General features: G+C 29.7%; 1 protein-coding gene and 1 pseudogene across 1 annotated transcript; one reads left to right on the top strand and one right to left on the bottom strand.

Moving 5' to 3' along the window:
- Positions 1–4,561: 4,561 nt before the first annotated feature.
- On the top strand, positions 4,562–10,863 carry LOC101505853 (lysine histidine transporter 1-like). Its single transcript, XM_004514741.4, has 8 exons — positions 4,562–4,801; positions 7,848–8,005; positions 8,590–8,973; positions 9,066–9,459; positions 9,872–9,977; positions 10,096–10,187; positions 10,289–10,357; positions 10,446–10,863. Exons 1-8 carry the CDS (start codon positions 4,778–4,780, stop codon positions 10,542–10,544), a joined length of 1,326 nt encoding a protein of 441 aa, XP_004514798.1. The 5' UTR covers positions 4,562–4,777; the 3' UTR covers positions 10,545–10,863.
- Positions 10,864–13,329: 2,466 nt separating this feature from the next.
- Positions 13,330–14,401, bottom strand: LOC101512707 (uncharacterized; annotated as a pseudogene).
- Between the last annotated feature and the right edge of the window lie 2,494 nt (positions 14,402–16,895).

Raw genomic sequence — 16,895 nt, 5'->3', positions numbered from 1 at the left:
TAGATTCATAAAATATTACATCTTGAAAACAAACTGCGATTGTCTGATTACATCATAAAACAAAAGATCAACTTCTAAGTCCAGGAGTTTGGAACTGATCTTCTGATGCTAATATCCATGACTCATGTTCCTCCAGCTGCTAAAAAAATAATAATAATTTGGATGAGATAAAATATCTCAGTGAGCTCTATAAATAAGAGGAAAACAATCTCAAATAGTTTCTTTCATAAAGGTGTATAAAACATACAAAAGTAGTTATACATCTCAAGAAGAAAAAAAAACAATCATCATTATTATAATTACTATAATTATTATTATTATTATTATTATTATTATTATTAAACATGTCTATTTATTTATATATATATATATATATATATATATATATTATTCTGAACAACATATGCATGACCTCAAATCTTTTCCTTTGGAATAAGGTAAAGTCGCCCAATATCTTAGTGTGGGTCACCAAGATATTGAGTCCTGATTGGTAAAGGTGGTCTGGCCAAACCCCAATCAGCGTCCTGATTGTTCTCCTTTACCTGTTATCCCATGCCTGGAATAACCTAAATGTCCCACCGTGAGTAAGGCCATACATGATGTGATTAATGATATTGTACAAAACTTGAAATGTTTTGTATGAAGTGCACTTGTTATGTCATATATAAAATGCATTATTCATTCATAACAATTATAAATAACTTTAGGTGATATACCTTAATTCAAAATAAAAATTTTAGACAAGAATATAAAAGCAACATTGGAGTCATGAGTTTAGTAACACATCAAAGTCATGAAAAATAGTAAACATATAAAAGTCATGAAATTAATAACAACATAAAAGTCATGAAAAAAAAATCATTAATGCAGTTTTAAAAAAAAAAACACCTATATGCAAAATTTCATTTCATCGCACTCTAATTCTCCTAATCTGTAATAATCCAAAATAGTTCACTCAAAAATTTCAGTACCTAAAATCATCATTCTAAAAGAAATTAGCGTAACATAACACAATTTCACAAACACACATCAGAGGCAACAACAGCGGTAAAGTGCATAAATCGTGCTCGACAAGCATAATCATCTTAAATCTAGTGATGCACATACAATTAAATTTTTCCTAATAGATAATTCATTCACAAACATCACAACCATAAACAACAGCCTACGTTCTAACTTATTTTCAATAACTCCAGAAAATGAAATCCCTAATTGTAACAACAACAACAACAAAAACCCTTTAATAAAAAGAACTCACCTATAAACACAACATAATTGGTCTCATCTCAAAATTCGAAATCAATAATTCATGAAAAAATCTGATTCTAAGATTTGTTTACATAGTTTTGTTTTTATTTAGAAAACCAAACTTAAATACCACAAAGCTCCTACAGCCGTTATCACAGTATTTTCATCAAACACCTCTCATGCATTGAATAATTGGGATAAAAAAAATAGAATTTTCTATCCAGTAAATAGAACCAGCATGCAGCTAAAACATTTCTTAACAATCTAATTGAAAGAAATTTCAACAAAAACTTCTCAAAACTAACATGCATGCACAAGTCTTTGGAGAAATTTCTTAAATGAAGAATGTAGGACACATTGGGGGCTATTTGCAATCAATGCAACCTCTGAAGTTATATACTCTTTAGATCCCTTGCACGACAATTACAACAATCACTCCGATATAAAGACTATGTTCGACACGTAAGTAATATTCATTTATTTCTTACATATATATATAAATAATATGTTTGTTAATGCTATAATAATCACATTTATTTATTTGATAGTGCTTTACAAGTTTTTCGAGTTCAAAGAGGTGCTACAGTGTCGAAGCAAAAGTCAAATAACATCACATAGATTCTAATAAAGGTTTGAAATATATGCCTTTAAAATTTCATTTACAATCAATGCACAAATATTTATTGACTTATATGTTTTATTTTAATAGTTATATGAATATATGGTAGTTCTGTTTTGTGTAGTTCTGATAGTTATATGTATATGAATAGGGCACATTTGAAAAGTTGTGAATATGTAATTATATGAATATGTATATAGTTCTGTGCTGTTGTCAATATGTGAATATGTATATGAATATATTGTGAATTGATTGTGTAAATATGTAAAGTTATAAAGTTAAATTATAAAGTTATATAGTTCAGTTGTTGTGTACTAATTGTGAAATGATTGTGTGAACTGATTCTGGATGAACATGATTTTGGAAAAAAAAAAATTAAAAGACAGCGCTTTCTAAAAAAATACCATAAAAAACCAAAAAGCGCTTTTTAAAAATTCCATTTACAACGTTTTTTTAATAAAACTAAAATAAGAATGCACATTTTACAGCGTTTTTTCAAAAAAGAGCTGTAATAGGTGCATAATAATGCATCTATTGTTTACACCTTTTACAATGCTTTTTCAAAAAACGCTATAATAGGTGCATAATAATGCATCTATTGAATGCACCTTTTACAGCGCTTTGTCCAAAAAGCGCTGTAAAACGAATATAACAAGCGCGCAATATATCTACCTATTTTATAACGCTTTTTATTTTAAAAAGCGTTGTTGTATCTTTTTACAGCGCTAGATACTACAACGCTTATTTTTTTGAAAAAGCGTTGTAAATGGCTTAAAAAAAATGCTGTAAAATAGGTTTTTCTCATAGTAAAATAAATAAAAAATTAAAAGACTAAAACCTAAACTTAGTCAAATCTCAAACATTTGTTATTGAATCAAAAATAGAAGTTTTGCAATAAAAAAAATACAACTTTTAAACATTCAAAAAGTTGAAAATACAAGTTTCAATGAATTTCTTATTGACATTTTCTATATTTGATTTTTTTAACTAATTTCCTTATGGCACTTGTTACCATTTGCTAAATAGTTTTAAGGATTATTTGTGGTTTTCATCTTTAGTAATAAAAAAAATTGTTACGAAAACTTTTGTTTGGTCTATAGACAGAATAGTAAATATCACTAGAAAGTTAACACAAATATGCAAGGTTTTAAATTTAAATCCAAGACAAATTATCCAACCTAAATATTATTAAAACAAAAACTTTACTAATGGCATTAGTGTTGGTGCAATGTTTAATATTTGAACTTAAACTTGTATCATATTATTTATTTTAAAATGAGGCAATTTGAGTTGTTATGTTTTTTAAACGTAATAAATTCGGTGAGTAAAATTCGATTTGATTAAACATCAAGTGGATGACTCTATGAGAGATTATAGAACTTTACTCTTAAATATATGTAGCCAACTGTTATACGTGGACTGATAACCTTATCTCACATGTTATAGATATGAGATATCAAATCATAACATAGGTGCACATTAGAGTATATGTGCACTGGATTCATCCACCATGAGAATATTACGCATTGTGTTATGTAAGTTTCACAAGTTATTATCATCGTGATAATGGTGTACGTCAACCTCTAACTTGAAACCACTATGATCCCTACATAGGGAGTTTAATGTTCCATTGCCGTCAAACTTTGGCTGTAACAAGGCAACTATAAAGTTGATCAACTGAACACTCAACAAGTCATGCAAAGGAACATAAGTGAACTAGATGAAATTTGTTCCTTCTTTATTATAGGAGTAATATCAGTGGGCCCTTTGATGGAGTATGACTGTAAAATACATGGTGGTGCTGAAATAAATCAAAATGAGATATTGCTTTTATTTGTTGTTACTAAGTAAACTCGAATATCAAGAAATATAATATTGAACTATACAACGATGACACACACAATGACTTGTGTTCTATATAAATATAAGGGCAAAAGTGTAATTGTACACCAACATCATTATCACAAAAATGTTATGTTAAATCACAAGACATTCTTGTCACTTGAGTACTAGTCATGTGTTAGCTAGATATTGGTGTTAATAATATTAAATAGATGATTTAATTTTATTACAAACATTACAAAAATCTACAAGATCACAACACACGTGAGATCGGATTAATGAGAGGTGAAAAACGTAAATAAGTAAGACTTATTTGATTTAATGGTATGATGCACTGACATGAATTAAGTGAAACGCAGAACGTCGTAAATTACGGTGAGCTAGGTCAATATAAGGGTTTATAAATAAAACCTTCTAAAAATGGTTATCAGAAACAAAAACCCTAGCTGTTCTGTATTAGTCTCACTTATCGGCTACTACTAAAACTAATATTGCTCTCATTCTAGGTTTGTTTCTATAGAATATGTAAAAACATTATTGTTTGGAACAATTTTCGTGATTCTCTTTAACATTTGTTATAAAATAATTTTCGTGATTCTCTTCATCATTTGTTATCAATATTATGCGCTGTACGAAGTAATTGCATAAACCTGATTTATGATCATTTATAAAGAGGTTTTTAAAATTCCGTTGCTAGGATATTTTATTTGATTTTCCTTTGACATTTATTAGCGGGATATTTATTACTATTTAATTTAATAAATATGTTGGTATAAAGAAGCCCGTAACGTAATGGTATAATTATTGGTCCCCACTGTTATTTTCTTCCAAAAAAAGAATCTCTTACCATTCTTCGTGAGTTTTCTCTCATACGCGCTCTGTCATTCTCTCCCTCTTTCTCTTTCATATAATACATTCACATTTGACTTCGTAAGTATATATATAAGTAGCGGTGATGATATACTAACAAGACCAAATTGCCTTCTAACTAGTGACTTTCACAAAGCTCACAAGGAGCTACAGCCTTATTTTTCATATCATTCTGTGTCTACCATTTCTCAATCTACCATGGGAACTCAAGCACCCAAAGATGTAAGTATCTTTGTCCTGTATCTTTCTTTATCTTTAAATATAATTTTTATTTTCAAGTCATATTGTAATATTTTATGATATTAAATTGTAGTCTGCAACTATAATACTCATTTTGATGTCTATACAATTACAATTGTGATTGCCTTTCTAATATAAAGATCTGCTGTGTAATTACAACTGCGACCAGTAACAACAATTTAAAATCATAATATATACATTAAAAATAATATTAAACGTTGAACATATTTTAAAACCATGTTCTTTATTTGCATTTGGGTTTTGTATACTCTGTTTTGGTTTATTCAAATCTGCATATATACATTTAAATGAAACAACAAAAAGACAACGTTTTTAGTTTTAACGTAAATTAACTTAAAACAAAGGGGATACGTCTGACAAAATAAACTTAACTCTCATAACAAAATTACGATGCTGCAGAGAGAATATGTGAAGAAAAAAACATTGTAGAATCCTAATCTTTGTTGTTTTCTTTTGTTTTGTTGAGGATAAATGTTTTGTTTTATGATGTTTCCGATATTCTAACATATTTAGTTATTGGGTAATTAAAACAGTTAATGATCCATGAATCATGAGAGATTTTAATTTCATTAATAGCCCTAACCGTTTTTTCTTGGTTTAGAGATTAAGTCTACGGGAAATCCGTGATAGGATTTTAAATGCAAACTTGAAAGATTCAAACCCTTTAGCTTTAGGTAGTCACTATTTTTTACTAGTTAAATTAACCACGAGTTCATAAAAAAAAGAAAGTAAATTAACCATGGGTTATGCTAACTAGATTGAAGACCAAACCAATGTCATGTGATGCCCTCTTCTTATCCGTGGTTGACCAATGGCTTGTGAAAACGCACGTCATCATTAAAAAAAACCAATAAAAAATTATGAATAATTAAATAATAATAATAAAATAGTAAAATACGGAGTATAAAAAAATCCGGTTTTCTCCTTCCTTCCTCTCTCTGTTAGTCTTTATCTTCATTGGCTGCGCAAAGAAAAAAAATTGATTTAATTCTTATGTGAATACTGTATCCCCTTACCACCATTATTTTTCACAACTATTTTCTTCTCCACCATTATTCTTATGTGAATGCTATATCCTTGAATCTAAGTAGTCTCTTGCTTCATATTACTTTTTTATTTTCCTAATATTTTATTTATTAGTTAATTATTTTTAATATCCTAATTGTTGTTTTTAGTGATGTGTTTAATTGCGTTTTTCACATAAGAATTTCTATCTTTTTTTTTTTATGACAATATTTATATTGATTTAATCATCACTATATTTTAATTTTAACATGGTAGATTTTTCCTGTTGTATTTATATTTTTAGGAACTAAGTATATTTTTAATACACTATTAATATATTTAAGAAAAAAAATTATTGACACGCTTTTCTAAAAAAATCTTAGTATTAAGTGAAATTAAATATAGATTTTTTTTATGAAGAAAATGGGATAGACCCAAACAAAACTTAGAAAATATAATAGTAAATCAAAACTAGAATATATGTATATGTCATTGTAATGTGTCATCTATTTAACTTTTTCTCAATTTGTATTATTTTTTGGACTATTCTAGTCAAATATCACAGTTCTATTTTTATTCGGAATAGAAAGTCACACTGTGACAACTAGATGTATTTACGGATACTCCATTTATTGTGATTAATATACGCATGTTCTCATCACTACTCAAGCACATGGATTCGTAGAATCTACACACACATTTATATCTTCAATAGTTTAATTTTCATGAATATACTATGTTTTTCTTAAAATTTCAATTGACAACACACGCTGAGTTTAGGGGTAAAAATACCATAGTTCGATCTACACAGATGATAGGAATTTTTTTAAGATTGACCAAGTCCCACACCAAATATTAGTCTCATAATTAATAATAAATTAAAATGGTTAAAGTCTGAGGATACTTGAAGTTGTGGTGCAACCGGGGTTAGAGTTTTAAGTAAAGTGGTTTACAAAAAACATATCTTAACAAAAAAAATTACTTTGTCAAAAAAAGAAAAAAAACAGAAAAGTGAAATATACTACTTGTTCTATTCCCCTGCCAACAAAATTAATAGTTTAATGTCATAATAAATAAATTTTTACTCATATGTTAATTAAAGTATAATTAAGTACAATATCATTTCTTAATTAAGTGGATCCCAATTAAAGCCTAAAAAAAATATACTTTGTATGAGGTTTTTTATTTGATGAGGCAAAAAAAATATCTACCCTCAAGTTGAAACTTGAAATACGATATCACAATTGCCATAACTTGTCAAATTATATGGTGCACAAAAGTCAAGGTTAGATAAAGACAAGCACTTTTCTAGGAACTTTCCAAGAAGTTTGGGTGCTCTTTGTGAGTTTGTGTTCCCACTTGCCTTTAGTGATGGAAGTAATCGATGACATGGCCTTTAGTGCCTATCAAATCAGAAAGGACTCCCTCGTACATAAGGAGTCTCCAAATAAAACTTTGTTTGATTATTCATTAGAAAATTTTAGGTACCTTTGATCAGTGGAATAAGAGACGAAATTAATATAATTATCGTATTATATTTTGTTTTAATTTAATATTTGATTAAATAATAAGAAATGGTAAATTATTTTTGAACAGTATCTAATTTTATTTATATAGTTAAATTTTTGTCTTAAATTTAAACTAAATTAAATACTAATAATATCAAATAAAATATTATGTCTCTACCATATCATTCACACCAAACATGTCTTAAAATTTTATTCTCTAGCTTCATAATAATTTTCACATTTTAAAAAAAGTTATTGTATATTAGTGTCAATTTTAGTTTCCAATGTAATTTTAAGTCTTTTTTTAATTGTATTATTTAATGAATAGTATATTTATAATTTATTATTTTTTCACTTTGCATATATAATTACTGGAATACACCGATAGTTAATAATAATTAATTTAATAAAGTCATTATTTTCCTTTTATTTATTATCTATTCTTAATTTGTAGGACAACATGCTAATTTTATTTGTTGTTGTTGATTAAACAGATAGATGAAAATATTCAGAAGCAAAAGGCACTTGAAGACTGGCTTCCAATTAGTTCTTCAAGAAATGCAAAATGGTGGTACTCTGCTTTTCACAATGTTACTGCCATGGTTGGAGCTGGTGTTCTTAGTCTCCCTTATGCCATGTCCGAGCTTGGATGGTATATTTTTAATTCTACTTTTTATTATACAAAATCATGTATAAAAATAAATTAACAAAGTTAATATATTGCTTACAGAATAGGGTTAATTCATATGAATAAATTAGACTATTTTCCCAATTATAAATATATATAATAAGATATAATAATATTTCACTTTATTTCATTAATCTATTATTGCAAAACTTCTATGACATAAAAACTTTAATGTCTTTAATCTATTCCTGATTATCATTGTTCCAACACACCTTAAATTTTATATAAATGTATTTAAGATGTGCTAAAAAAATGTCTTAAGTGTGTTGAAACAAAGAAAAATAATATTTTTTTTAGAGATTTGATTAAAGTATATGAGAGATGTGTTGTATAAAGGTCATACGGACACAAAAACACGGCTAATCTGAAAGATGTATGTGCTTCATAGGTGCTTCAATACTATTATAATAATTTTATTTCTTACCTGTGTTTACACATAAAAGAAGGAAAGAAAGAACCACAACATTTTTTTTTATATAAAATGTGTTTTTAAATCAAAATTAGCATGTATTTGTTGACAAGAAAATCACAATGTATTTATTTTCCAGGGGTCCTGGAGTAACAGTACTAGTTCTCTCATGGATAATAACTCTATACACCTTATGGCAAATGGTTGAGATGCATGAAATGGTTCCAGGAAAACGTTTTGATAGGTACCATGAACTTGGTCAACATGCTTTTGGAGAAAAGTTAGGTCTCTATATTGTTGTACCACAACAAATTATTGTTGAAGTTGGTGTAAACATTGTTTACATGGTCACCGGAGGAAAATCTTTGCAGAAGTTCCATAATACTGTTTGTTCAGACTGCAAAAAGATCAAGTTGACTTACTTCATTATGATTTTTTCCTCTGTTCACTTTGTATTGTCTCATCTCCCCAACTTCAACTCCATTTCTGGTGTTTCTTTGGCAGCAGCAGTCATGTCCTTAAGGTACATTTGATTTTGTAGTCACTAATTGTTTTAATTTATCATCTTCCTCAAGGTTTAAATATGACATTGATGTTAACTTTTTCATGGTGTAGTTACTCTACAATTGCTTGGGCAGCATCTGCTCATAAAGGTGTTATAGAAGATGTTCAATATGGTTATAAATCCAAGTCTACATCAGGAACTGTCTTTGGCTTCTTCAATGCCCTTGGCGATGTAGCTTTTGCTTATGCTGGACACAATGTGGTGCTTGAAATTCAAGCAACTATTCCTTCAACACCAGAAAAGCCGTCAAAGGGTCCTATGTGGAGAGGAGTGATTGTCGCCTACATAGTTGTGGCTCTGTGTTACTTTCCGGTTGCTCTCATTGGTTACTGGATGTTTGGTAACAGTGTTGATGACAACATTCTCGTCACTTTAGAGAAACCTAAATGGCTTATTGCAATGGCAAACATGTTTGTTGTTATCCATGTTATTGGAAGTTATCAGGTGAGTGGAGCTCAAACTTATTTTTAATCTTTTATTGATTGATTTGTTATGCTTTATCTTCACATTCAATATCTTTGACATTATATTTTAGATATTTTTAATAACAACCTAATTTATTGTGTTTGTTTATAATAATGAAAATATTTCTTTAAGAAAGGTGTAAATAAAAAATATGATTTTTGTTAAAACTATAACTTAAAAAACTTCTTATTTAGTAATTTTCATTTTTTAGATTCACTTTTTTTAAAAAGATGTAAGTGATAACTCTACAACTTCTTAATTCTCATTTTTGAAAAAACTGTAAATGCTTTTTATTAAAAAAGGGTACATAATTGTAAAAAAAAACATTTTGTAACACAAATCTTATTTTGGTATAAAATTAAAGTACATTGACTCAATTTTGTAAATGTAGATATATGCAATGCCGGTGTTTGATATGATTGAAACTGGGATGGTGAAAAAGTTGAATTTCAAGCCTACCACAACACTTCGTTTCATTGTGCGAAATGCGTATGTGGGTAAGTAAAAATCTTCCTATTATTCAAATCAAACTAAGTTGTAATATAACTTTTAGTTGATTTCTTTTTGTTGTTCAAACTAATATGGATTGACATATTATTGTTTTTATGATTTCAGCATTCACAATGTTTATTGCAATTACCTTCCCATTTTTCGGTGGTCTACTAGGATTTTTTGGAGGATTTGCTTTTGCACCAACAACATACTTTGTAAGCTAATAAGTTTAGAGAATTTTAATATAGTTAATAGTTTTTATGATTTAATAACTATTTCATTCAATTAATCTTTCATTTTCTTCCTTAATTTTCAGCTACCATGTGTCATGTGGCTTGCAATCTACAAACCAAGGAGATTCAGTTTGTCTTGGTGGAGTAACTATGTATGTTTTACTTTGGTTTTTATTTCAAATATTATTTTTTAAATGGTTCTGTTTCAAGTTAGGTTTAATCCCGTTTCATTGATTATAGGTTTGCATTGCTTTTGGCCTATGTTTGATGATTTTATCACCTATTGGAGGATTGAGGTCAATCATACTTAATGCGAAGAACTACGACTTCTATTCTTAAATGCATTCTCCTCCATAGAAAAAATAATGGTAAAGTTAGGTGTGCAAATGCTGAAAGGAATCAAATTGTGTGAAAGAAATTGGTAATCTACTGTGAATGAGTGATTTTTCCTTTTGAAGCTTCCAACACATGCTTATGAGTGGAGAAAAGTGGCCACAACAAAGTAAAGGGAATTTTCTAGAAAGCTGTTTTAGTGAACTTGTTTGGTATAATTACCTATCCTGCTTTTATTATTTATAAATTTCTTATTTTTAATTCTATTGTATTAAAATTTACAAATAACGTGCTTTGGGACTTAATAAAAAAGTTATTTCTTCTATTAAGAGATATAATTATGAAAATGGTGTGAATAATTGCATGTACGGTGGATGTCTATATTCGTATATCTTATAACTCTTGCCGTTAAAAATCACTCACTCTATTATGATAGTGCACTTAACAATACACTTTTTATTGTGAATAATTAGAGTTTGACGCATGTTTATCTTTCTACACCTTATAATTCTCATAATTAAAGGTCATTCAATTCATTATGTTAATACACCTAATAATAAATTATTAATAGACTTGTAAGTTACAAGATTTAAGTCCTATGAATAGGATTCATATATGGCCTTGTAACAATGTAACTTGAAGACCATAATTTAATACTCTCTTGTTCTATCATTATCTCTTTCTGCCTTATTTATATTGTTTTATAATTTTTGTTATTTTCATAACACTCTTAATGTATTTGTAAGTTACAAAAATTGTTTCCTGTGGAGTTTGAATAGTTTATCGTTTTAAAAACTATTTGTTTTTCTTATAAAGACAGTTTTTTATTAGATCATTCAACTTTCTATTGAAAGAAGTTTAGCAAGAGTAAGTTTGAGTCCTAAAGAGCTAAAAGGCTATAATTAAAAGAGACTAAAGAGACACATATATTTTTATACTAGTTCACAACAAATTGTTTCAACGTCTAGTCCTCCCCTTTCAGAGAGGTTTTGGCTCAGTACGATCGTTGGCTCAGTACGACCGAGGACTAATCTATAGCCTCTCTAGGCTTTCGTTCCGAGAACCATTCTTTAACATACTGACATCTCGCCGTTAAGGTTCATGAGGGTCTTGTACCTTTTCAAGTACCAATTTGAGAATGAAGGGGTTGTGCCACTATTAGGCTGATCTACATCAGTTCTAGTTTGTGTCTGATTTCACAAAATATGTTTCGAGGATTTTAACTATCATTGAGAGGATGTTACATATTCAATCTTATATCAGTTCATGTGTATGAAAACACTTTTACTGATTTTCGTCAATAATAATAACTCTCTACTAAGAGAATTTTTCATTCATCATTTTTTGATGTGTTCTTGGATTTTCCAGAATTGCACTACTTTATTCTATGTTGTGTTGGCTTTCTTGATAGACCCATTTCATCTTAAATACAAGGAGGAAGTTCCCATCGAGATGTTTTCGTTGACAGTCCTTTAGGGTATGGCATTTGTACTTTTAGGGTCAGACTCATGTACTTCACTTTGTAGAAAGACAACATGTATCTTCATGGATTTCAACAATTTAACCATTGAGGATAAATCTATCCATTGAGCTTAGGACTGACTCCCATGAATCACTCCTTCAAATATGTATGACAATAAAAGGAACAATGGGTACGGGATCAGAGGATAGAATAGTCAGAGTACTACCTTACGGATCATCAGAGCCAACATGTTATCAGGGGATGTATATTATCATAGAAAACAAATTATGGATGATTAACAGAGGGTGTGCACAAAAAGTACATTGATCAGAGGATGTCTTTTAGATCATTAACTCTTATCAGAGCATTGAATTTTCCATAAGCAATACCTTTGACAGAGTGTTGACTTTTCCTGAGGATACAAAGTAGTTCAAAGTCAAGACGCTTTGATAAGATAATTAGAGGAAGAGGCAATCAATTGCTCATCATGCTTGTTAGAGGAAGATGCATAATAATTCTTGTTACGATTGTTAGAGTTGGAGGCATACGAATTCTTGTTGCGTTTGTGTATCAGAGTCAGAGACAGAAGAATTTTTATTACGCTTGAGTATTAGAGGTAGAGGAATATAATCCAATTGAGTTTATTAGAGGCAACTGAGATACTACGTTGCTCGCATTCAGAGTCAACTGAAGCTTGTGATAATACGAGTGCGTGTCACCAAACTTTACACTGCCAAACTTTACCTTATATAGTGATACATGTTTTGTTATGCTTGTTTCCACATTATTTCTTTTACGTTTTCGCTCCAATAGAATATCGCTAAATTATTTGTAATTTAAGTTACTTTGAATAGTTATTAACATAAATTTTTGCTTTAGTCTGCACACTTAGCATATATAGTTAGAGAATTGTTGTTTTTTGTTTATATCTATTTGTTATCATCAAAACATTAATTAGAGGATTGTACTAGAAAAACTTTTGCACTAACATATTGTTCTGTACTAGTTTTAACACATGTGCAACGCACGAGGATAAATTTATTTTAGAGTATTTTATTTTAAAATAGTAAAAACTATAAAAATGAAATTAAATAATCATTCAAAGTTTGAATGGATAAGCATCACATAACAAAAATCATTAAACATCAAATGAAATTTGTTTGAGTGTCTTCGAACATTGACAAAACAACAATCAAAAGTAAGCATTTGTTTAAAACCACAAATATAAGTGTTCATAGAAAAATTGTGGTACCTTAATCAATAGGAAGGCCACACCAAATATGTAGTCTCAAAAATGGTTGCAACTGATTATTACATATTATTAAAAACTTATGGGTTTACAACATTACTGGTTATATTGAATCGGTTGCCATCTTCATCCAAAATCAATATTTTCAAACCTTTTTTGGTTGTAACTCTAGAGATAGCAACATAGAGTTGACCATGTGTAAAAGCTGGCCGATGTAGATACAACCTAACTTTAGAAAGTGATTATCTTTGGCTTTTGTTAATTGTCATTGCAAAACATAAACATGTAGGGAATTGTCTCATTGAATTTGAATGGAAAACCTGAATCTATAGGCACTAAATCCATTCTTGGAATAAATATGGTCTCTCCAATGTTCTTCCCAGTTATAATATTTGTACCTAACTCCTTCACTTGCAACCTTGTTCCATTACATAACTCATTTGCTTGATAAATATTCCTTAAGAGCATAATAGGCCCTTCAACCTTCAATGTTAAATGATGATTTGATATTCCTGAACATTTCATATCATTTAAGAATTCAAATGTAAACTAATTAATGTAGACTTCATAATCTTGATATGACTTGCACATTGAATCTAAACTTAAATAATCTTTTGACTCTCCAGGAATTAAAGATGAAACAAATTATTGACCTATTCAACACACTCTAGAGTAAGAACAAGAATTGCTTGGTCTTCAAAAAGTTTTTCATTTTCTATATTTTGATTGATATTTGGATAAACAAATTCATCACTTTCATTAGCCTCCATGATACCATCTCCTATTTTGGAATACACAATTATTTTGATTGATATTTGATATTTGATATTTGAAATACACAATTATTTTGGAATATCCATCTTACCTTCATCACTTTCATTAGCCTCCATGATACCATCTCCTATTTTTAATATCCAATTAGCTAATGGACTTATTGTATCACCACTCAATCGCATGTTTTATGTTAACTTTAAAACTTTACAATTCTTCCAAATTCATGAAGAACTAACAGTTACCTTCATAATATCTCCTCTGGATCCCATTCTTACCACTACTAAAATTTGTCTAAAGTCTCCACCGAAACACAACAACTTTTCCCCCAAATGGTTTCTTCAAGCTAGCTTCACTTTCTCTTTTCGTCAAGTCTCTCATTTTTCAATCAAAAGGTTTAGAGCATAATCTATTCATGATAGGAGCTTCATCCCAAATGAATAAACTTGTTGCTCTTAAAAGATTTTCTCTTGGGTCATGTTGTGTAATGTTGCAAGTAGATTGTTTGTTAGTAGAATGAACAATTTTCCCAATATGTAGTAACAAATAAGCAATACCACTTGAAGCAACATAAAACACAATTTTAACTTGTGACCTAAGAGCAGCAAACAATGTTTTCGATAAAAATGTTTTTTTCAGTGCCGCCATATCCATACAAAAAGTAAAACCCAACATCATGAGATAAAACATATTTCATGATTGTTTGGTAGACATCATGTTACTCTTCAATCAAGGATTGCAATAACTTTGTATAGAGTAGTTTTAACTCACCTCAATCATAGTTCAACTCATCTGCTATGAGTTTATTTTGAAATTCTGAAACATCAACATATTTAGCTTTTGGCAAAGACTTAAAATATGTTAAAGCTCTTCGGTTTTCCATCAATTAATTATCCAACTTAATTAGGAAAATATTTTTCAATTCATCATCAGATATTTGAAGTCCTAAACAATATACAAATCACATGTTAAAACATCAATATTAATACGTACAAAAGATATTTATATTATTTCGAAATTTTAAATATAAATGTTCAAATAAAAGTACCTGGAATATTAAGTATCCTCATTATATTATAAATAATTCCGTATGATAACAACTTCCATGTTGCATTCCATACAACACTAGGCTTGGTCATTGTGTTCATCCTTAATAGCATAACAAACAACATCCTCATTTGAGATCCACTGGAGGATTTGCTAGCTTCTACAATGCTATTAATAAATTCATTAACATTGGCTAAAAGACCTAATGGATGACATGCTTCTTAATGGTTGAGGAGAAGAAGAAGCTGAAAAGTTCTTCTATGTAAAAACTGCCTTACCCACATGCTCCAACTATGAAACTCAAGGAAAAGCAATACTCAAGGTTTCTATATATTTTTTAAAGATTACATATCAATATTCCATTCTTTGAAGCCTTTGAGCAGATGCTTACATATGGAAAATTTATGATGGAAATATTGACCAAAAATAAAAGACTCATTGATGAAGAGACTATTGAGTTTGAAGTTGGGTTCAGTGCAATAATTGAACGACCCTTGCCTCAAAACTCAAAGGATCCTGAGAGAGTTACTCTTCGTATCACAATTGGAAGCTTATCAATAAGGAAGACACTTCTTGATTTAGGAGCAAGCATAATCTTATGTCTCTTTCCATGGTCAAGAGGTTCAGTGATTTGGAAATATGAGCTATAAGAATGACACTACAGCTACATAACATGTCCATCAAGCGCCCCTATGGTGAGGTTGAAGATGTCCTAGTTAAAGTGGATAAATTCATGTTTCTTGTGGATTTTGTAGTAATGGATATGGAGGAAGATGATGAAGTTCCTCTTATATTGGGTCGACCATTAATGAAAACTACAAGAATCATGATTGATGTGGATGAAGAGAAATTTAAACTCCTAGTACAAAATGATGAGGTTAGCTTTAATCTCTTTGAAGCCATAAAACATCTAAATGACAAAGAAGCATGTTTGCAAATGGATGTCATTGATGAAGTAATTCTAAAAGCCAGAAAACAAATGTATACTCTAAGTCCTCTTAAGCAAGCTTTGACAGAAACTCTCAATGTTCTTAATATTGAGGAAGAAAAAGAGATTGAGAAGTGCCTCAAGGAGCTATACACCCTGAAAAAAAATTCCACCCCACGAGGCAGTTAAAGAAGAATTGAAGGATGAAGGGAGGCTAACTAGTCCGAAATTGGAATGTTTTTCTTGAAGATGGAGGAAACAAAACAGTAATCAACAAAAACTCTTTATCAACTCGTGAAAAGAAGAAATTGATAGTGTTAACAGAGAAAAGAGAAAGCAAGAGGAAGCAGAGAAACAACCACTCTAGGGTTTCATAACATAGAATGAACCAAAACCACAAGTTAATAGGGTTACAATGAGTATATATATAAAAGAATAGAATTGTCTAGAATTGTCTAAAATACCCTTACTACTAATATATAATAATATTTTCTAACATCTCCCCTCAAACTCACGATGCATTAACATGGAGCATCGAGAGTTTGTCAACTAAAAAAAACGAAAATGTTTAATGGAATGCATCTTTGTGAACAAATCAACAATCTGTAAAGAAGAAGAGACAAACGGTAGAGTAATGATTCTATGATGAAGATGATGACGAGAGGGGTAACGAGGAGGATCAACAATCGCAGGAGGTGGTTGGACAGCCGGGAGGAACAAGAGGGATGTCACCAAAGAAGAAGCAACAATCAAATAGAAGAACCAAGCCAACAAAAAAATCAAACCGAAAAAGGAGCGATCAAAAAAAGGAGCAACAACCATATCAAAATCAACAGATAGGAACCACCAAAGAAGTAGCACCACGAAACCAAATCCAAACAAACCAAGGAGCAACAACCA

Source organism: Cicer arietinum, chromosome 3, assembly GCF_000331145.2.
Source record: "Cicer arietinum cultivar CDC Frontier isolate Library 1 chromosome 3, Cicar.CDCFrontier_v2.0, whole genome shotgun sequence".
Classification (NCBI taxonomy): domain Eukaryota; kingdom Viridiplantae; phylum Streptophyta; class Magnoliopsida; order Fabales; family Fabaceae; genus Cicer; species Cicer arietinum.
The sequence above is the reverse complement of the archived record's forward strand: the minus strand, read 5'-3'. Positions and strand labels throughout refer to the sequence as shown.

Excerpts from the sequence above, each read along its gene's own strand:
- LOC101505853 (XM_004514741.4), top strand. The coding sequence starts at position 4,778 with ATGGGAACTCAAGCACCCAAAGAT. Across the intron at positions 8,006-8,589 it reads GCCATGTCCGAGCTTGGATG|GGGTCCTGGAGTAACAGTAC; the intron begins GTATATTTTTAA and ends TTTATTTTCCAG. Across the intron at positions 9,978-10,095 it reads TGTGCGAAATGCGTATGTGG|CATTCACAATGTTTATTGCA; the intron begins GTAAGTAAAAAT and ends TTATGATTTCAG.